The following is a 23366-nucleotide window of genomic DNA, read 5'->3' as shown; positions in this document are numbered from 1 at the left end:
GCTATAGGAAATTAATTCACATAAAGACCCTGCTATTGTTAACACCTGATGCATTAACTGAAGCATTTCTTTTGCTTTTATTTGCATGTTCCGGCTGGTTTATTTATCCAAACTGAGCTTGAAAACAAAATATTTCCTTTCCACAGATTAGAGAACAAGAAACTGCTCAGATGGCTGTGATGGGACCATGCAATTAAGGATTACATACATTTAAGAACCATTTTAAAAAGGGGTAAAATCTAAATAAGCCAGCAACATCATATATGAAATAAGCAGCTGTATTCGTTGGCACTATAAAAACTGTATGGGTAAAAGCAATAACAGATTACATATTCACCAATGCAGTAATCTACAGCAACTAAACAGCATGTAGCTTTGACTGACTTAGTGAATGGGAAATAGATTTTTAACAGCACCGCACTTCTTGTATTTTTAAAAAGCCTACAAAACATAAGAGTCTTGACAGAAATGTTATTGATTTAAAAGTGATGTAAAACTGGAGTAAGAATATATTTTGCAAAAGGAAATGTTCAGTGTCAAACAGGACCACTTTTTTCATGAGACAAGTTTGGGTGACCCATTTCCATTGGTAGAAAGTTGTCATAACTTTAAAAGACAGACTTCCTGTTGGTCCTGTAATGTAAAAAAGCACCCTTCATAGTAGTGATCTGCCCAACTGTATCTGAGGAGGACAGGTAAGAAGAGGTGAGAGTGAGCAACAAAGCTTTGCTTTGTTGGGTAGCAAAATGGTTCAATGCACTGCAGTGCCAAATTTAATACAATTCCCCGGTACTAATTTCTTGCCCTTTGTATAATTATTATTATGTAAAAAAGAAAAGAATTGCTCATTAATAAGACATAAAATTAGGTGTAGGTAGGTGTTGGACAAATTCCCTAAAGTTCTTTTGAAGAAATTTTATTATTTAAAAATCCTGTTGGATCATGCGTCCTCTCCCAATGAGCCTGAATAAGTTCTGATTACAGATGGCCAAATCAAGCATTGAACTGACTGGTCGGCGACTTTCCCAGACAAGCAGATCTTTAAGTATATGGTCAGCTGTTGTTGCAACAAGTCAGCTATAATTTTGTAAGTAACATAAAAAAAAAAGATCATACTGAAACCCCCCCCCAGAAAACAGTAATGAAATGTTAACAATTAAATTGCTGGGGTAATATCAGTTATATTCCCTTAAGGAATTTCTATAGTCAAGGAGCAAACTTATGGATCATTGGAAAAGGTATAATTTACTGGCAACACTGATTTATTGGAGCTATGCCTATATTTGTTAAAAGGCAGGATCGCACAAAGGTATCTCCTGGGGGAGCAGGTTTTCTTGTCACCATTATATCACTGACAAAATAACGGCAAGTCTTGGCACGCAACACTGGTTTTTTAGCTTATTCAACTTATACTAAATGTAATGTCACAATAACAGCTAAAATGTTCTCTGTGTTCATAGAGGACTCCCTTCAACTGAGACTGTATATTTGTCCAGTTTGTGAGCCCACCAACTTTGTCTTGGTGACTTTAAACTTCCAAAACTGAAAATTAAGAACCCACATGAGATAACAGTTCTCTGCTGTCTGCCATTTTAATTGGCTAATAAAGAGTCCATAAAAAACTGTGGCAGTAAATGCAAATATACATATTAAGCTGTGTACCAGCCTGTATCAGTAAATAGCTTTCAAAGACAGGCAAAATGTGATAGCCATATGCATTTTATCAGGGAGCAATTACATTTAATAAGAATGTAAAGCTATGCCTCACAAGGTACGTATTGAGCATAAAGAGGCAACTTAGAACAACACTAAATATATGTTCCACTAATGTATTTATTAATGATGATTTGTTATGTGAATAACATACTATTACATAGTTCAATTACAAATTCAGAATAAATTGTTAGAGAGGTAAGAATGCAAAACATCTTAAAGAAACAGTAACACTAGAAAATGAAAGTAAATAAAATATAATGTACAGTTGTCCTGCACTTGTAAAAGTTGTATGTTTGATTCAAAAACACTATTAAAATTTATATAAACATGGGGCAACGATTAAAGGACAAGGCAACAATGTAAGTCGCCGGTGGGATGGCAGGGGAAGGCAACTCTGGGAGATTAGTCGCCCGCGAACAGGGAGTTTTGTCACGGGCGACTAATCTCCCCATGTGCCCGAGCCCTTACTGTTGAGCTGCAAGTTGGAGTGATATCACCCCTCTCCCAGCAGGCGAGCAGCAGAACAATGGGAAGGTAGCAAGATAGCAGCTCCCAGTAGATATCAGAATAGCACTTCATAGTAATAAGTCCATCTTACGACTCCTCCAGTTAAATGGGAGAAGGAGAAACAACAGGTTACATGAAAGCAGTTCTAATGTGTAGTGCTGGCTCCTTCTGAAAGCTCAGACTCAGGCACAATGGCTGCCTACACACCAATATTACAACTCCAAAAAAATTACATTTGTTGGTTCAAGAATAAAATTATAAATAGTAAAGTATTTGCTATGTAAATAGTGTCATTTAGAAATTAAAAGTACTCCATAAAAATCATCACAGCACCCCTTTAACCAACTCCTTTTTGTTACCTTTGGCTCACACATCTGTATCTTCAATCTGTTTATTATTAAAACATATTTAATCTATTTAAGACAGAATAAGAAAAAATATATGTATGAATTGTGTGTATGAATGTATGATCTGTAGAAAGAGTGATCCAAGCACTCTAACAATCAAGCTGCAGTAAATGACTTTCTTTCACCTAAAACCACTATGTATTCCCATTCCCTCTCAATCTCAGTATCTAACAAAGCAGTCCCTAAGTCTTTATGTCAGACAGGAACTTACAGCTATCAGTGAATGACCTATACAAACGGAAAAGAGCTGGCTGCAATTCAATTTATCTGTTAGCAAACAGAGCATGTGATTGAAATTTCTATTCAACAGAGTGCTAAACAGACATCACTGCCCATATTTTAGTAAAGCACCACACAACTGTCATGAAACAGGTACACATTAATAAGGGAAACTAATACCCCACATTTTAAAATATGTCAAGCATTGTCTATTAAAATGGCCTTTACACACTAACATACCCATACACTTAAACAGTTTAATCTCCATAATAATGTATTATCCTTAACGTAAAATAATGGATTAATAAAGCACTCTGGCATATGATTATGACAGTGAGTTTAGGCATAGTAGACCTAAATTTGGCAAACAGAATCACTTTCTGGTGAGTTTCAGTGTAGAAAAAAAACTGTATAGCAGATGTGATGGGTTAGCAAGATCTGACAGATTAACAAGTATTAATACTGAGCCCTAATGAAAACATCTAAGTTTAGCAGCAAAAACACAAATTAGCTACATGTAAACTGTCAAATTATAAACAAAATGACGAGTGATTGTACTGCTCTTTCCTAAATACAGATCTGTACCCCACAGAGTACTGGTTAAGCACTTAATCACACTAACAATTACTGTAATGTCCATTGATAACCATTCCACTTTGGACAAAGCAGCACAAAATTACATTTTGAGAAACAAATGACTTCTTTTTTAATGTGCCCATTCTAACAAATAATGGCCGACGCTACAAAAAAGGGAGGCTAATTATTGGATAATTAATAGTTAAGCTTTGCGGGGTAATATTACTTATTTTCAAGTCTCCTTCGTTTGTCCTTGCATTTCCAACAAGGCAAGCAATTGCAGTATGGCCTGTATATTGCTGTCAAATGCTCTGTCACCGAACATACATCTTCCTTTCCAGCTCATCCTCTATTAAATTTACTGGCTTGCAGCAATTACCTCTCCCCCGTGCCTGCCCCACTGCTAAACTAAGTACGGATTGCCTGGCTGATTTGTTTATTGGAATTTTCTTCATTGGTAATTGGTATTCTCAAGTAATGACATAAAGAAATATAAACCAAAAGTAAAAAAAGGTGTCTTGAAACTGCTAAATGATACCTCTAAAAAGTTAAATCTTGATTATGTTCTCTCACTTACCCCTATTATTTGGATCAGTTGTTTAAAGCTGTTAATGATCCATCTGGATCAATGTCTTTGCTTGTAGATATAATTTACTGCATTGTTAGAGTGGTACAGCTGTTTTTCTAGATGGAAAGGCTCCACTTGACTGGCTTGCTATCCATAGTGTGTTTCCAAAATTAAGCACAACCACAAACAAAATACATACAAATATCATACAAATAAGGCGACATAATAATCAACTCTAATCGGTCAAAAAAAAAAAAAAAACCTTAGCATCAAGGCACATATTTCTGTTTACAGCATGTCATAATGTTGTACATGCACAATTATCAGAATATATCTAGATATATCTAATAGATTCTCATATTGTATAATGGTGCCTGTTGGGTGTTGGAAATTTTTATAGTTAAAATGTGGACAATTTCATAACCTGTAAAAGGTTATGACTTGCGTTTTCCCTCCACTTATGGCTTGAGTCATGATACAAAAGATATACATTTGTACTTACATTGCATTAGTGCATATATTGCATGCATTGTTGCTTTAATGATCAAAAGCAGTTGTCAGTGCCATGCTATGCCTCTTAACATTTCAGTGATCAAATTAGGTCCTGAACACACCCAAGCACCCCTATGTACCCAAACTCCAGCTACTCTGAAATTAATTAGCACCCCTTTTAAAATCTGTGATGTGGGACTATAAAGAACAGGGCCACTGGGGGTTAAGCTAACCTACTGTATATATGGTACAGGAATAGGACCCGTTATCCAGAATGCTAAGGACCAAGGGTATTCCGGATAAGGGGTCTTTCCGTAATTTGGATCTTCATACCTTAAGTCTATTAAAAAATCAATAAAACAGTAATTAAACTCAATAAGATTATTTTGCATCCAGAAAAGATTAATTATATCTTAGTTTGAATTAATTACAAAACTGTTTTATTTTTACAGAGAAAAAGGAAACCAATTTTAAAAATCTGAATTATTTGATTAAAATGGAGTCTATGGGAGACAGGCTTTCCGTAATTCGGAGCTTTCTGGATATTGGGTTTCCGCATAATGGATCCCATACCTGTACTGTGTTGGGCTTATAGTGGATAACAAACTTCGTATCCCTGGACAGTGGGTAGAGAGAAAAAGTAAGAAAAGTACAGTTGGCAAAATTTGAGTTTTTTTATTGATTTCTTTGCCTAATTTGGATCATGATGCTGGAACACTAAATACACTAAGGGGCCGATTCACAAAGTTACGAATCCGAATCACAAAATTCGATCATTTCTGATCGCAAATTTCACGAAGTTTCCTACTTACGATCCAAAAGTTTGAAATTTTCGTACTGAAGCAATCATTTGCGTATGGCAATTCGATAATCATGAATTTTTTGTTTCCGTATGATCGTAAATGGTGCGAAAACCTTTCTAACTTCGAATCTTCTGTGCATGATTTTGAAAGCCTCCCATAGGACTCAATGGCAGCTCCAACCTGGCCCAAGAAAAGTCACGATACTGAAGCTTGAATGAATCCGAAACTTTCATGCTCGTTGCAACAAATACGATTTTGCCACACAAATTGTCACAAAGTACAAAAAAGTTGAGCAAATTAACAAAAATATCGTAGAAAATACGCACAGTTGTATTTGGACTCAATCGTACATTGATGAATGCGCCCCTAAGTGTTGAACTTGATGGATAGTTGTCTTTTTTCAACCCAAAGTAACTATGTAATTAACAAAGTAACGATGCACTGTACTGGCAGTGCTGCTTAGCAAAAAAAAAAATGTTTCAATAAGCTCAATGACATTGCCTTGGTGTACGTCTGTCACTAGCATAACATGAAAAAACCCTCTTCAGAATGAAATCCTATTAGGTATACTGCATCACTAATTGTTAAGCAGTGTTCCTTGTCAATCTGCATCATATTTTAATTGCAAAATAACTGCTATTCATGAAAGCATTATTTATAGCATCAAAGGGCCTGGTACAAGAAAATATGTGCATTTCAGAAAACCAAACACAAATGCAAATACTGCCAAATTTACATATAAATACAATAAATTAACTTCTGTCTCTCTTTGCCAGACTTTATCCAGAATTCCTTTGTACAATCATGTTATGTGTCGGGCTTACTATATTATTCAACAAAGATAAAGATGACAGAGCACCTGTACTCAAAATGAATATAAATTAATAAATAGCACAACTTTAATTTGTATTACAGCAAAGTAGGATAAATGCGAGTTAATCTCAGAAGAAAAAAACATTAAGGTTATCATGAGGGCAGCCAATAGTCTCAGGGATATGACTGATGAGTTTATCGTACCTTTTGATGTGCATGCATGTCATCACATCTTTTATATTAATGCTCGGTTAATGAACCTGTTGACTTAAATTAGAGGAAAGAGATGATCATCCTGTTGCACTTTATGTTTTTGATAAATATAGAAGGAGTTATTTATTATTAGGAAGGCAGTACAAAAGTGCAAAAACCAGCCTTTCTTGATTACAGAATTGCTGCAGTCTGCACCTTGCAGTGGATTTTGTTATTTGGAACAAGAGCACAGCCAAACCGGGGGAAGAAGTGCTGCCAGTGTGAGCACTAAAAAGCAAAGTCTTGAATACTTTAGTGTTCTTGCACTTCTGTCCCCATTGTAAATGGGTTCTACAGACCTTCCAATATACTATACTATTGTTACTTTGAATTTGTTCATACAGCATAAGAACTAAATGATTATTTTAAACTTTAGATGTTTTCATATTTTTAGCCTGTAAAGTAAAAAATATTTTGTTTCTACTTTTAAAGGGGTACTAAACCCTTGTGCCCTGTACTGCTCAACCAAACTTTACTCAGCTGTTGCTGGACTACAAATCCCAGAATAATGTAACATATAATAAGATTGCGGCATGTTGGGAGCTGTAGTCCAGCAACATCAGGGTTATATTCTTAAAGCAATTGCACAAAATAACTTTTCCTAAAATTTTCCCAAATCTCCAGAGCCAGCTGCTGCGTTAGAATAAAAAAAAATCCTCCAGTAAGAATCCCAGCTAATCTGTATAACCTGGCTCCCTGTTCTTTGTTCCTGCAATTGTAGTTGAAAGTTTTAAGCAAACTTTCCAAGTACTGAACAAACCTGTCTTTTCAATTACATGATCCTCTCTATATGTAAGATAACAGCAAGATGCCTGACATAGTGAAACAGTGTTCTCATTGGTCACTTCTCTTGCACTTATAATGAGGTTTTTAGTCAGTAAAATGCTCATTGGTGTATTTTCCTGCATCTATAATTATGTTTTTGACAACTTCTACAGCAAAACTAGGGGGTGCAGTGGGACAGCATCATGGCTGGGTTTACAACCTCTTTAAGATATAAATGTGCAAAGTCACTGGAAATGCTAATTATCCAGGCATAAAAAAAATAATTTCTAGTAGCTTTGTATGTCTGTGCAAGTTTGGGAGGGGCTAAACTTTCCAGCTGTTGCAATGTTGCATATGTTATCACCGGCATACATTTACAAATAGGCAACACTGTGCTTGTTTGAAAAGGTAGAAAAGTTATGTATGAATTAATTGTTCAGGTCCACTCCTATGTTCCCTGTGCCTAAAGCTGGCCAAACATGTACTGATATTGTGGATAGATAAGAGATATGAGATTCTGTACCATTTCGGTACGTATCAGTTACGGTTGACAGGCCTCCTGAAAATAAATCTTCAGAAGGGCCCGGTGCACAATCACTCATCCTCCGTGTCCAACCCGCCAGCTCATCAGTGTCCTCCGCTCCCTATCTGCAGGTAATAGTGCAGCTGGGAAAGGGGGATTTTTAAACTACTTAATTTAACTTCTTAACTATAGAGGAAGCAGACCCCACCAGCAACCATGTGGTGTGTTTCCTCTATAGTTACACCACTGGTGTGTATTCAAGTAGTGCTCTGAACAGGCATCCTTGTATCACTGAGATTTACTGTTACATTGTTGCTGTAGGTTTGAAAATTTCTTTCAGTTTGGTTTAAACATATCACAATATTTGTTAGTCTAGACAATTTGAAAATAGCAAAAGAATGACAGAGGCAAACCATGATGTTTCTAACTGGTTTCTGGCTGGCCTCCTCACATACATTGTAAGATTGTACAGCGCTGCCTACCCTCGTGGCGCTTTATAAATAAAGTTATACATACATGCATGTCAAGTCTGCTGACTGATCTTCACTATGAGCAATCACATTTTTAAGATAGCAGTCTTCTTGTTAATGAGCTATCATTCCTTCGATGAGTCTTACTATATATTGGATATATAAATATATATATATAATATAACTATATGATAGTAACTATATAACTATATAACTATATAACTTGGCATGTGTGGTCTTCTCAAGAGTTTTGCATGACTAGGATTAAAGATCGCAGATCGCCACGTGTGTGGCCACCTTAACATCTGTCCCCATTTCCAGGGCAGCTTGGTCCTAATAAAGGATGAGGAATAATCACTTCTTCCTTTTCCTTATTTACCATTTAGAGATTTTAAGTAGAAACTGACCAAGGTAAAGCAAGGACAGCATCGCTAAGGTCTTGCTGAATGTTAACATATTGCAATCAAGTTAGCTGAAATGTTTATTCTTGAGATATGCTGAATATTCCCATATATCAATCAGTGAGCCTTGCTGGTATCGTGCATATAGTGGGGGAGTTTCCTGACGAAAGCACAGAACCAGTGCGGCTTATTTGATTATGATTTGTGAGCATATAGCAGCTGCTGTCAAATAACAGTAAAAGCTCTGCTTACTTGATTGCAACATGTTAGAGTCCAGCATATATTCAGAACAGATTGTAGCATATATGGTCAGCACACAGAACACTGGCTATTATAAACATGTTGTAGAGCACAGTATACAGACTGTTCAATTTATGTGGCATTAAATATGAGGTTTGCTCTTCATATGTGCTGCTATGGACTTATGGGGCATTAAACATGAAGTTTGCTCTGAATGTGCACTGCAATGGTTTTACTGGGCATTAAACATGAAGTTTGTTCTGCCTATATGCTGCTATGGTTTTATGGATCTTAGTCTCATATTATAAATAAATTGTCTGTAGGGCTGTACTCCTGAGCGCTAATATTAACAATACAACCTGCCTGGGTGATGGTCACAACCTAAAATGACACTAAAATATGTACCCATCATTACCATCCCCAAAGAAAACACCCCATACCCTAACATCTCTTCCTCAGCAATATACATTAAATCCTCATATATAAATACATATACACAAAGAACCAATTGTAGATTTAAGATCCATTTGCAAAATATTCCAGGATGGTTATCATACCTTGAATGATAATATTAATTTTACTAACTGTATTAGTAATATTAGTTGTATTAGTACAGTATTTTGTTTGAGGTAATAAAGATAAAATTGCACAAGACTGTAGCCTCAAGAAGCTAATTCTAGGGGGAATTGCCAAAAAGTAGACATGGCTTGTTCAAAATGTCCCTGGGTTCTTTCGGTGCCACATCTCCATGTCCATCAACAGATCTGACTTTGAAAATCTGGGTACCTTAGCCATGATCAGTTGGAAAGGGGTAGATTTCCCATAGCATTGGCTTGGGTGGATTAAGCATGGCCTGGCCAAGGGATTGGAAACAATGTTCTGATTTAGCTACTTAATGTGGTTAGATATGTACAGCAAAGAGGTGCAGACTGTTAGTTGACAAGTTATATTTCCACAGCAGTATATTGGGTGAAAGAAGGATAATTTCCTTTGTTACTGGGCACTATATGCATATGTTATTTTTTTGTAATCAAAAACTTGCTTTTAGACCTTGCAAGTTCACATCAATGCCTCTACCTAACAAGAACACTGTTTTTATCGTTCAAGCTTCAGCAGTTTACCTGCTTGTATTACCAGTGTTATGCAAAGTTAATTACCACTTTAATAATTGCGTTGTCATTTGGGAAGTTGGCCCACACTTTGTTCCACTACTTTTTATTCATTCTAGTAGGCTTCTAGTAGGCTAAAGTGAACTCGTATAACGCTCTCACCCTATAGCAGAATCCTAGCCTTATATCTTCACTAGTGTTTAATAAAATATATATCATTGAATTTAAAGCTTATCCTGCTTACAATGCCCAATTAAGCTAAAAGACCAATGTATTAGAATTTCACAATATAATTAAGGACTTTGTACTGGGGTGAGGGTCTCTTGTGACAATATCAGAAACCCCATACTTAATATTCTATTGAGCACCACTATGTTTAAAATGTTAAATTCAAACAAAAAATTGGATAGCCCTGTTGAAATGTACCACAGACAAGTAATGTCGATAGAGAAAAGAGTAATTGTTTATAGTCTCCCTTTAACTAATGCAGGAGATGCAAAAACAATTTTATGAAAACTGGCACAGATGTTAACAATAAAACCATACAACGACTAAAAAAAATAATATGACAATAGTCTCCCCTTAATCACTCTTGCGGCAGGCCATTTGATTCTATTGAAACTTCAATCAAGAGTTCTCACATCACATATAATAACATGCAGTCACTGCAATGGGATATTTCCTGTGGGAAAACAGTAAGATAATATACAACTATGGTTGGCCTACTGAAACATTCCTCTGCGCTGTGTTAATTTGCAGATAATCTCGTATGTAAAAAGTGAACAAAAATCTAATACATGGAGTCAAAAGTTGAAATAATGCAAACTTTAAATATGTTTTTTGGGAGTGGAAAGTGGTCGATTTGTACCTGATGTAAACTATTATGAAAGAAAAAATAGATGCCAATTATTTTAATGTGAATTTGTGGACTTCTGCATCTGAGAAATCAGAATTTGCTGACAGTTCCTTTTCTTTGCACATTACACATTATACAGTATACAGTTTTGCAACAGTGTATAACAATAAACACTGAATTCCAGGTAGCAAAGACAAATGTCCCTAGTCAACTACACAGACCATTCAATCAGCAGGTATTTTTACTGTTCAGTTGTAATTAGAATAAAGTGTACTGACTGGTTACTTTGGATTATTAAACCAAGGAAAACTGGGCCCATGCTTTTATCTGGTATTTAGGGTCTAGCTGACACAAAAACAATTAACCTGAACAGAAATATAAGTAAAAGTAATATGAAGTAAAATCAATGCTTTAGAATGACTCTACAAGAAACCTACAAGATAGATGACATACCTGCCTGACCAGTCGTCACACTGACTGCAGCAAAAAGCCTTTGGGAACGGCTCAGGTCAGAAACTCCATTCACAGCTTCTACTTCAAAAGTATAGTTGGCATGAGCAACAAGGTCCACAATGCTGATGTAAGTATCTACTAATCCACTTTGCTGGGGCACATATCCAATAGTATTTGCACAGGGTATACACTCCCCTTGTTCCCAGCTGCAGCGCTTGCAAACAACGCGGTAAGTGACATCACTTCTTCCCCCGTTGTCGGCTGGAGGACTCCATTCAAGGCTTACTGTTGTCTGGTTGATGTTGTAAATTAGATTTTGTGGTGCAGATGGTGGTCCTGTAAGTAATAATATATGAGCACATAATTAACATAAATGGTAGGGAGAATGTACGGGGGTTAGTGCAATAAAACAAATGTTAATTTTTGTCACTTTTTTGTGGCTCCCACATATATGTAAGAAACCAGTAAAGGCTACTAGCTTAAAAAGCAATAAACTACAATAGTATGCAATAATCTATCTGGTAATACAATGAAAGTCACAAAGTTTGCACCAAGTCTAAGCCATAACAATTAATCCCGTTTGCTTTTACACAGGTGAACAGTAAAGACTACACATTGAGTGAACTTGAAAAGTTGAAAAGCGGACTTTTTCACTCTACTGGGCATATGCAAGCCCCGTTATCACAAAAAAGAAGACAAGTGGAAGAGGATCGTTCGTTCACAGCCACCCTGGGCTGGTGCGGTTTTCTCCTAACAGGAGCACCAACCCGGGGTATAAAGTAAGCAATTACAATCACTGGGGTTGCCTAACATTTTGGCATGCCCCCATGATTTTACCTTTCCTTCTCCTTTAATAATGAAATTGCAGATTTGTTACTCTACTGCACATACATGCTATTTATGACAGAGAAGTGCATTTATGTGCAGAGAAGGGCAATGGTGGCAAGGAACCCATTGGCACCTGTGCACTTTTCAGCAAATTGTAGTGCCGGTCCTGAGACAAATATAAGCAATTACATTCACTAAGGGGTGTCTAAAACATTGGCATCCACATATATAAATTACGTAAATCTGACTCATTAGTCCAATTTAAGCATTTCTATCAAGATCAGTGTCCCTTTTTAAGACGTTTTATAACTTCTTACTTCTTCTATCAACATTTCTACTATGTAAAATAAATCAGTCTGCATTATTGCACATTTACAGAAAGTAAATTCAGCCCTTTTTCATTTTTAGAAATTTAATACACCACACATTTTATTTTAATAAAACTGCTGAGCTCAATTACTCTACCTAAATAAGATATTTGATGTGAATACTTACATTACAAAAATCCATGCAGTGAATGGGAATATTTTTGCTTAATATATCTGAAAGATGTTACCAAAGATATAGTTCTTTGGCAAAAACTAAATTACCAAATCCCTGGCTGCCCAAGTAGCCTGCTTGGTCAAAGACAATGCAATCCAGTTAATTTTCATCCTCTGGATATTTAAAAAAAAATGTTTAGTTGGGCAAATGGAAACCACATAGAACATTTATGGGTTTCTGTGGAGAAACTACTAATCTAGGTGACCCAATAACACACTATACAGTTATGTTATAAAGTGTTATAAACCAAGCAACCAACCAAGCCAATCAAAGCAAATGTAAACCTTATTGCTTGCTATAGGTTACTGAACCTGGATATTAGTGCCTTTTATAAAATATGGGTGAAACAACCTGGATCACATTTATTAACATAAATTCCTTCAATAGACATAAATTATATTCTGGATTATAACAGTTATTTTTTTTCTTGCCCTTAAAGGAACAGTTCAGTGTAAAAATGAAAATGGGCATAATAGACAGACTGCACAAGCAGATGTCTAACATAATAGCTAGAAAACTACTTCCTCCTTTCAGTAACCAATTTGCAGTCAGTAACCAATCAGACTTGAGGGGGGGTGGTCATATGGGACACAACTGTTCAGGTAGTTTGCATTTGAATCTGACCTGTGTGCTCACAAAGTAGCTGAACAGTTATGTCCCCTTAAAGTCACTGACAAACTAAGAGGTTAGAGAGCTGAGAGCAGGAAGTAGAGTTCTGGCCATTATGTTGGACATCTGCCCGCTCCAGTCTTCACAGATTACATTTTTGCCTAACTAACTATATTAGAAATATTTTTTATTTTGCAAAGTCTATACATTTTACCCAGTTTTATTTTACACTGAACTGTTCCTTTAAGCCCACATATAAGCAGGAATCCTGTCTTCTTGCACCTTACTGCACAGTATGAAATACATTTCCCCATACTGACAGTTTATCCCTTAAAGGAGAAGGAAAGGCAAAGTCACTTGGGGGTGCCAAAATGTTAGGCACCCCCAAGTGACTTGAATCGCTTACCTTTTACCCTGGGCTGGTGCCCATGTTCAGAGAGAACAGCACCAGCCCGGGGTACCTGCATCGCTTCCTTCTTCCTGTATTGCTCGCGCGCGCGCATGCGCAGTAGAGTGAAAAGCCGAACTTTAATAGAGAAGTCGGCTTTTCACTCTACTGCACATGCGCCTATTGTGTCAGTCGCAGCGAAATGAAGCCGGAAGGAGGAAGCGCATTGCTCCAGGTACCCCACGCTGGTGCTGTTTTCTCCTAACAGGGGCACCAGCCCGGGGTACGAGGTAAGCGATTAAAGTCACTTGGGGGTGCTTAACATTTTAGCACCCCCAAGTGACTTAGCCTTTCCTTCTCCTTTAAGCATAATAATAGTTTTGGGGTTTTCAAGATTAATAAGGTCCTTCTTGATCAGCAGTACTTACTCTCTTCTAAATATCTAATTGTTTGGGACTTGCTTGGGAAAAATATCCACAGGAATCATCACAGATGCCATACGGCTCAACATTGTATTCCCATGAAACTTAAGCTGAGTTACTATATGCTGCACTAGATTTTGGGGACTTTTTGCATTGTGTTTATATCTTTTAACGAAAACTTTTCGTGTAATATTAAAGCTACCTGGTAATATGTTCTTATGAATTATCAGGCTAACAGTTTATCTAATCTTCAAGATCAACATTCTTGAAGCTAAGTTTCTTGCAATATTATTTCAGAGAAAGCTGATTTAAAAGGGGACAATGGAATGTCTGACATTTATCAAAAGATCTGAACTGAAAATGCACATGCAGCAAAAAGTCAAACAATAACCGCAAATCGTTTAAATTGTCGCACAAAAGTCGGTGTAAAAAAATCTGCAAAACCTCTAACAATTCGAAGCAGAGAAGAAACATCTTCCAGGTATAGGAAGGGGCATCTGTCATTGACTTCTACATGATGTTGACGAGTTTTAGATGGGAGTATTTTTTTTGTGTTATTTATCACAGTTTTGTCACAATTAAAATTTTGGAAATGTTGTGACGTTTTTTGGCATCTTTTAGTGCTAAAAAATCTGATTCAAGAAAAAAAAATCCCACCGTTAGTAAAAGCACCCCCTTAGATTTGCTTTGGCACTTAGTTATGAAATAAAAGGTGCAAAGTTTTCTACAGGTCTAGTGACCTATATCCAATTAACTGATAGCATTTAATGGTCACCTGTTTAAGAGAAAACATCTTATTGGCTGCTATAGGTACTGCACCTGGATAAATGTTGTTTGTGTCTTATTAGTGACACAGGATTTTTTTTTTATCAAAGTATCTATAGCAAAACATTCAGACTTTGTTAGTCATATGTACAATAATAATACAATCTTAATGCTGGGCATATTGTGAATGCAATATAAAAATATCAGCGCATTCAAAAAGGCTTTTGATGGATTTTTCATAAACAATACTGTGGGTAATGGCATTGCATGGCTTTATTTTATATAATGCCCTTCCAAATAATTGGTCCCATATCTACAAATAAATATATAGACAAGAACAAAAGCTTAAAGGGGAAGCAAATCCCAATAATAAAATGTTTCGACTTTTCAATACACAATCATTGCACATTTTAAATAGGTTACTTGCAAATGTAATTACTATTGAAAGCAGAATTTGCTTGTCTTTTCACTTTATTATGTATAAAACCAGATTGGCAATGGAATACTGTTGATATGCTGTGCACTACAGATTAATATCAGGTCCTCCAATTGCTAATGTACTAGGTAAAGACTGATTGCACCTTGAAAGTGGGAAACCCCCCATTATCCAATCTTACTATAAATTTTATTACACTGGTTATATGCCAAACCGCTATAGCTCTGAAAAAGTAATTTAAAAGAACTTTTATTATTAGTATTGTACTCTTACAAAACATGTATAAATCTTAAGCAGCTATATGTTACAGTAAATATACTAATAATGCAATATGTAAGAAAAGTAACAGCTGATTATTAAACAGTTAATGATCCCTGACCAAATGATGAATGATAGTTTAATATTGTACTCACTTGTGCAAGCAATATATGGTGGATCTGAGAAAGCTCTGTAATAGCCATCTTCACAGTCACAACGGGATGAGCCTTCCTTGTCTGAGAAACTGTGTGCAGGGCATCGAGAACACTGTAAATCTTGAGATGATGATTTGTAGAAGCCTCGACCACACGCTAAGAGGAAAATAAAAACAAGATAAAGCTTCTACAGTGGATATGCAGGTCCCTGTTGGCAAGCAGTTTTTCAAGTGACTTCATTGTGTTTTAAACATTATATTTATGTAGATGCTTTAGTAAAAAAAATTAAAAAAAAAATACTTTTTACTAATATAGTAAGCATGGTTTCATCCTACAGCCAGCATTGTTACAGTTGTATATAACAGTGTAAGCCATTTTAAATGTTACAGTTCAATAAAGGCAAGCCATATTATAATCACTGTGGCAGTCAGCCAAAAACAGGCACAAAAGGTATAAAACTCATGAAGGATTTATCCTTTTAAAGATGATTTCTTTATTGAGAAAAAAATCTATTGTAAATGTAGCAAATGTAGCTGTAAAGGGAGAATCTGGTGAGTCAAACAAAGAGTATTTTGTAAGGCTGAAACAATAACCACACTGCGCTTTCGCCTTTATTATGTTTTTGATTAAGATGTTCAAAACACGCAAATTATCATGCATCCTTAAGAAACTGCAAAATGTGTGTTTCGTTACTAAATAAGAATGTGATGAAAGTGGTTGGAAAATAAGGCAATATTTTGAAATTGTGACAGTAACAAGATTTGTTCAGTATGTTGCTGTTCCTAATCTCATAATATTTTACTTTGATATCTTACGTGTCACCAAAAGTGATAGAATGTAGAGATCAAAGAAAATCCACACTGCTACAAGCAAGTACAAAATGGCAGATACCACAGAAAAATGGGTACATGTATACAATGTTACCTTCAATGAAGTCTATATGACACAGCATGGAACATTTATTTTGCATAGTTGAGAGTACTGTTTATCAGTCAGGACTACAGTATTTGCAGAACAATCTATAAAAACTACTTCATGAAAAAAACACCTATCAGAATCTGCTATAATGGGGGGTTATTTGCATATATAAATTAATTAGATATTTGTAACTGTATTTGTTTGTCCTCTTGTGCACTACTAATGATTTTTAAACAATGTAGCAGGTCAGCCCTGTTCTCCAGTCATAACTTTATTTACACAACGCCTTGCATTCTTCTTAAAAGATCTATCAGCTGTATGTAGCTGAATTGTTTCAAGTAGCGCAGAAAGGGATAGGCAATTTACTATTACAAATAAGCCACTATTACAAATAAATCACTGATTATTTGAATGAATGAAATTCTTGGTAAGAATTACAATTGTTTAATAAAGCAACATTATATTTTTTGGTTTACATCCCTTAAAATGTAACTGGGTATTATAACTGAGAAGTGTTGCCAGCTGGTTGGTATTTTACTGGCCTGGCTAGAAAAATAAAGCCCAATGTTATTAATATGAAAGGAAGATAAAAAAAATGTAGTAAAACTAATATTTTTTTCCAAAAACAGTGGCAACCAAATAAATGACAAAGATTAGTAACTCAGTGTAGCCCTGCACGTTTCTTTGCAAAACTTACTGTCTTGTTTTGGTGGATTTACCTTTCAGTGTTTTTCATTTTTCAAGCTGAAGCAGTTTACATAATAATGTGAATGAGGGGACTACAGCTCCCAGAAGTCAGTGCTATGCAGAGGAAGTGGGAGAAAGCAATTCTTCTAGAGGGCAGGAGACAAGACGCTGCTGAAAGGAAGTACATCTAAGGAGAAAGGCTAATGGGATCTGAAGGAGATTTGCTACTAAAAACCAGTGTGTGGGTGCTGTAAGGGAATTCAGCTGTGCAGTACAGGAATCAGTCTGGCTATTTGAAGCCACCAGCTTAAAGAAGGAAAGGCTAGTAAAGAGTTAATCTCAATCTGCAGGAATACCTTCAGTTGTCTCAATAATGCCCTTAAGTCTCCCCATATTTCACCTGTTCAGAAGTTCTGAAGCTAAACAGGAAGAAAAAACGCTGAGCTGTGTAAAGAAAGTTCCCATAATGCCACACTCCTGCACAGACATGCAGACCAAAGTGAACATGCTCAGTTAGTTAGACTATGAGTCAGCTTCCTGCTGATTGGTTCAGATCCACATTCCTAAGGGGGGGGAGGAGTAAGTTCTTAGCATTCTTGAGGGAGGGGGGAGCAGGAAAGAGCAGAGAACAGAAAGATGCATGTCTGTGGCACAGGAATTACAGACACAACTAATCTTTTTTCAGAGAACTCAGTGCTGCGTTTCTGTGAGTGCTTATGGCTGTATTTACATAGACCTTTCTGATAAAGCTTACTTAGTTTTTACCTTTCTTTCTCCTTTAACACTGAGCCAGTATAGGTTGTTGGCAATCTGACGGGGTCTAACACCAAAGAAGAGGCCAAGCAGATACACTAATATAAATTCAGCTTAAAAATAGATATAGAAGCATAGGGTATGCAAGTTTGTGTTTGTGGGTGAGTCTGAAATTAGTCATATTCACAAGTTGAAAAAGATTCAGTGATGACTACCTACCAGGTGCCAATGACTGCTGTATTACACAAATACAAACACAAGTATGTGCAAAAGGGACAGCCAACATGACCCTGCTGAATTCACTTTGAAAAAACTAACATCTGCCTAGTGATGTGTAGCCTGTTTAAGCTACTTACGAAGGCAGGTAGCTGCATGTAGTGTTTAAAAAATCTGTTGAAAATGTTGCTGGTGCATAATGGAGTCATAGGCACACAGGCAATTCACTTTATGGCTTCTGTACAGAAAACATTATGCTGTACTGTTGCTCTGTCTAGGGTAAGTGACAAAAAGTGTATTTTGCTGTGTTACTCCATCTGATGTAGAAGGTCACTAAATAGTTACAGCAGCCCCATTTGGCATTTGCCAAAAGCCACCGATTACATATATAGGCCTGGTGTTAGAGGACTTTGAATAAATGCTCTTTGTGAATCTGCACAGATTTACATTTAAAGTGGACCCGTCACCCAGACATAAAAAGCTGCATAATAAAAGCCCTTTTCAAATTAAACATGAAACCCAAAATCATTTTTTTATTACCACATCCATACCCATTATAAAGGCATTTAAAAATCCCAGCTGTCAGTCATAGATTGCCTGCCCCGCCTCTATGCCTTAAGGTGGCCATACACGCACCGATATTATCGTACGAAACCTCGTTTCGTACGATAATCGGTGCGTGTATGGCATGTCGGCGAGTCGACCGATATCGCAGGAAGCTGCCGATATCGGACGACTCGCCGATCGGACAAGTTTGAAAATTTTGATCGGGCGCCATAGAAGGCGCCTGGCCAAAATTCTCCCTTCAGAGCTGAATCGGCAGAAGGAGGTAGAAATCCTATTGTTTCTACCTCCTTACCTGCCGATTCAGCCCTGAATGGTGTGTGGCGGATCTTACGATGTTTCGTGTGACCGATGGTCGTACGAAACATCGTCAGATCGCCACGTGTATGGCCACCTTTAGGCATAGAGCTGTGGCAAACAGTTACTTTCACTTTCAATTCAGAACTTTTTAGATGTTGCTGCACTCATCACATTACCCCTCCCTCCTCACCATCTAATTATGTAACCAGTGCATGGACATGGGTTTCAGGTCCCTCCATACTGGCACAGAAACAAGATATAGGCAGGATGCAATGCCTGCTTTGATAACAGTGTCCACAAAATAGCCCCTGCCTGCTTGCTGCAATTGTGAATTCCAAGGCTGAAGAAAATAAGATTAAAATAATGTATATAGTGTAAGTAAAGTTTATTTTGCTTGACAAACACAGTAGAAAACAATTTGGAATTATTTCTTAAAGGAGACATATCCTATAAAAATTATGAATGTAACAGTGAATTATACTCCTCTAGATATAGAAGGAATGTGCTTAAAAAAGTTGTGTTTCAGACTGATTTATTAAGAAATTCCACCAAAACCCCACTAGTCCCGCCCATCAGTTCCACTTCCTGCTGGCTGAATTCTCTGGATAAGCTCTCAGTACACTACACTGTAGGATAGGAACCAATCAGCAGCTAGGCTGACCTGATAGGGCTGAAGCCAGTCTGTGCTTGTGTGACTGCAGGGCTGTGATTGGCTCTCCCCCTTCTACTGTGCTTCTGGCAGGACCTTCAGGACACGCCCACTCTTCATTTCAAACATCGTCGGAGAAGGGATAGGATCTATAGGGAGCTCCAATAAAGGGGCCATTATTACAGATAGGATTAATTTTTAGCACAAAGTGAAACCAGCACCATAGTTTATTCATAATTGCCTACAAAATTAGGGTTTTTACCATTTATCCAATATGTCTCCTTTAACGTGACAGGTCCCCTTTAAGCTAATACAAAAAATCTGTGCAACCCTTTTAGTTTGATTTTCTAAAAGTGTCCTTCTTTATTTGCATGACCTAGTAGCTTTAGTTTAAGATAATGCTGCCATGAATATATTGCAAAATATGGACAATCTCTTGTCCATATCTTTATTTAATGGGGGGGGGGGGGGGTATTTTTCAGAAGCTTAATGCACAAAATATCTTAATTGCCTAAATATATTGACATGGGTGAGTGCAGATTTCTTTTCTTTGTCTGTATGAATGTGTGGTCATACTCTCATTGCTCCCCCAATTAATAATTTAAAATTAGTTTAGTGATGAGCACAAATTTCCATTTTATTATGGCACCATACTACTGTCCCGATAAAAGAAAAAATGCACTTTACTTTACTTTACTGTATTATTGACCTGTCAATGATAAAAGGCTTACAGTAAAAACCATAGCTCTGTAATTCCAGCTAGTCTGGAATAAAATGACTAATGCCAAAAGTTCTGCATTTTTGGCCTGAGTTTTTGTTAAAAAGACTTAAGTGTATCACTGGTTAGTTTGGCATAGCGTGCATAAAGCCAAATGTTTTTCATTACTGAGCTAATATACAGTAGCTCCATTTAGAAATCGTTAAAGCTCGGAAAGTAGATCTTTGATAGTAGCAGGGTCAGAACTAGGGTAGGCAGAATAGGCATGTGTCTAGGGTGCAACAGTGGGGTTCCTCTTCTGTCACTTAAACCTACAGTACTCTGGGCCCTTACCCTCCCACTGCCTGCTTATTGTTAAAATCCCCCGACCCCATCGTCAGCACATGCGTACATTTGTGGCTTTGTACATGCACACAGGTCGGGGTAAGGTGGCCGGCCAAATTTCCTAGAGCACCTGGACAGCTTGGCAAACCACTGGCTAGTAGCACAAAAATATATTTGCCTAAATTTATATCAGCCTAAAAAGCAACATTATAGATATAAGTTTGATGGGAGTAAAGAACAGTACCCTTTTGCTAGGTTGCCTATTTTTGTCTGTGTAACTTCAGACTACAGCTGATGGCACACTGGGCATTTCTCAGCTGACCGAAGTGCCCAACGATATCCTGCCACCATCACTGCATTTGAATGGTAAATAGCAGTCCAAAAACTCTTACTAGAGCATCTTAGGGCTGAAACTCAAGGGATTGGTTGTAGGCTGGGTGGTTTTGGTACTTTCTTTGTAAATTGAGTGCCATCAGTTAAGTGCCATCAGCTATTTGATTGGTGAGGTTACATTTGGGAAGGACATGGGGACATGGGGATGCCATATTTCTGTGCCCATAGGCATCTGAGCTGAGTTTTCTCAGGTTACTGGTTACTATAGGTTACTACTGTAGAATAGAATATAGAATATATCTTTATTGTCATTGTCACATAGTAAACAACAAGATTTTAAAAGAAGCAAGCAACAACTCAAAGCAGTACAGCAGTGGCATAATATCTTGTGTGTTTTTCCGTTAACTTAAAGCCACTGACTATCAACATACATGTGCCATTTATATAGTGCATCTTAATTAATATATATTTATAAAATTGTAATACGTACCATGCAACCTGCATTCCTGTCACTGTAATATACACAAAAGAGCTTGTAGTTAAATCATTCAACAGGTTACACTGGGCCAGATGTTTATAAATGGAAAATAATTAATGTCAGACAAAATAATGTACTACAAATGTCAAAGAAATAATGTATTTATGGTGAAATGTCATTGAGGCTTTTAAATCAGCATGTTAAAATGCTACAAGCTTCTTGTATTTTAAATTCCACATGTAAATTTACATGTAAATGTATTTTGTAAATGTTGGTAAAGAACACCTGCAACTAAACAAGAAAAACTGAAAGTAAAGTCAAAACTTTGCATAATGCATTAATATAGTATTTAAGTTTGCTTAATCAGTCTGTTCTAAATATATATATAGACTACGAAAATATAAAGTACATAAATGAATATATAAATAAAAAGTATCAGCTGCCTTATAAATGATTTAAAGGCATTTTATACTGTTGTATATTAGCTTAGTAAATATGAACCCTCTACTTTTCAATGATAGCGAAGACAAGTGGTAGGACTTGTCTCACTAAGGTTCATAATGCCAATATGGCCAAAGAGTTTTGGCCTCATCCACCCACATACCCCAGTAATCAGTTTTAAAATGGGTGTAGGTCGTGCCACGATCCACACCAGCCAAATAAGTTACACCCAGTCCAGACCCAACCAAACGTCCACCCATTTTTCATAAAGCAATACGTTATTACAGGTATGCACCCAAATCATTAATTACATATTTGTAGATGAATATGTATGACCCAGCATCTTCTAGGGAGCCCAGAAGTACTACAGCTGGCCATACATTGCCAGACAAGTATGCCCACCATAAGCTAGGTGCTATTAACATGATCCAATCATTTGGCCCTATGGCGCGATACTAGGGCTAGATAAGCTGGCGACTCAGTCTGAAGGGGCCAAATCGGCGGCTTAAATATGCCCATGTATGGCCACCTTAAGTTTACCATCTGGCCAACATTTACTAAGCCAACCAGTGAAATACTTCATGCTATTATTAATAGATAAGAAAGATAGCAGAAAAATAAAGGCTAGTATTTTTTCCTGGAAAGGGTTGAAACCTTACTTGTAACTTACACACAGTTTCACCATATGTGCACACAACAGATAATTATTACAAAGTTTGCTGCCAGTAATTTATTTTATTATATATATTGTGACATGCTGTCTGTCTGTACACATAATTTTTGGGGGAATTAGCTAATGTAGGCAGGGTAGCAGAGGATTAGGAGACAGGGACACCACATGTGACATCACTTTTTTCTCTCAAAACATAAGTGTATTTGGGGCACACTCCTCCTAACATAAACATAACAGTTCACAGTTCAACAGCAAACAGTTCATTAAACATGTTTATGATTCTCCCTTCTTCCTGTTCCTTCTTCAGGGCTCTCACCTTCCAGTGGAACACACTGGAAGCTATTTATCGGGGCTTCTCACCATCTCCAATGACCTTCACACATTCACAGTGAGTCTTACACTTGTGGGCTACTCACTCAGCCCTGCTGTCTCTCCCCTCCTGGGATACCAGTTCACCAGCTTATGGCACACTTAGGCTTCTCACCAAGCCTCAATGTTCCGACACTCAAACACTTGGTCACAGCTCCCTCTGCTCCTTGCAGTGGCAGGCAGCACCTCCATACCCTCTCGAAATTTCTCACACGGTCCGGCAACCTTCCTGCCCTGTGCCCTGCTCTGAGAGACCTTTTTCTGTGACTTCAACACTTCTCTGGGTGACTCCTCACTTGGTTACCACTCTCTCCGCTCCTTGCAGTGGCAGGCAGCACCCCCAGCTCCTCTGGTTGTTCCCAACACAGG

At 37.1% G+C, this 23366-nt stretch overlaps 1 protein-coding gene across 9 annotated transcripts in view; it reads right to left on the bottom strand.

Annotated features, from left to right (window-relative positions):
• Window positions 1-23366, bottom strand: part of epha7 (EPH receptor A7) — a 127780-nt gene that overhangs the window by 63087 nt on the left and 41327 nt on the right. For all 9 annotated transcript variants that reach the window (XM_031902278.1, XM_012963529.3, XM_012963531.3 and 6 more), the window contains exons 4-5: window positions 15575-15730; window positions 11171-11506 (exon numbers count right to left, since the gene is read on the bottom strand). In XM_031902278.1, coding sequence (XP_031758138.1) covers window positions 11171-11506; window positions 15575-15730 — 492 coding nt within the window. The remainder of the gene's footprint in view (window positions 1-11170; window positions 11507-15574; window positions 15731-23366) is intronic.

Source organism: Xenopus tropicalis, chromosome 5, assembly GCF_000004195.4.
Source record: "Xenopus tropicalis strain Nigerian chromosome 5, UCB_Xtro_10.0, whole genome shotgun sequence".
Lineage (NCBI taxonomy): Eukaryota > Metazoa > Chordata > Amphibia > Anura > Pipidae > Xenopus > Xenopus tropicalis.
The sequence above is the reverse complement of the archived record's forward strand: the minus strand, read 5'-3'. Positions and strand labels throughout refer to the sequence as shown.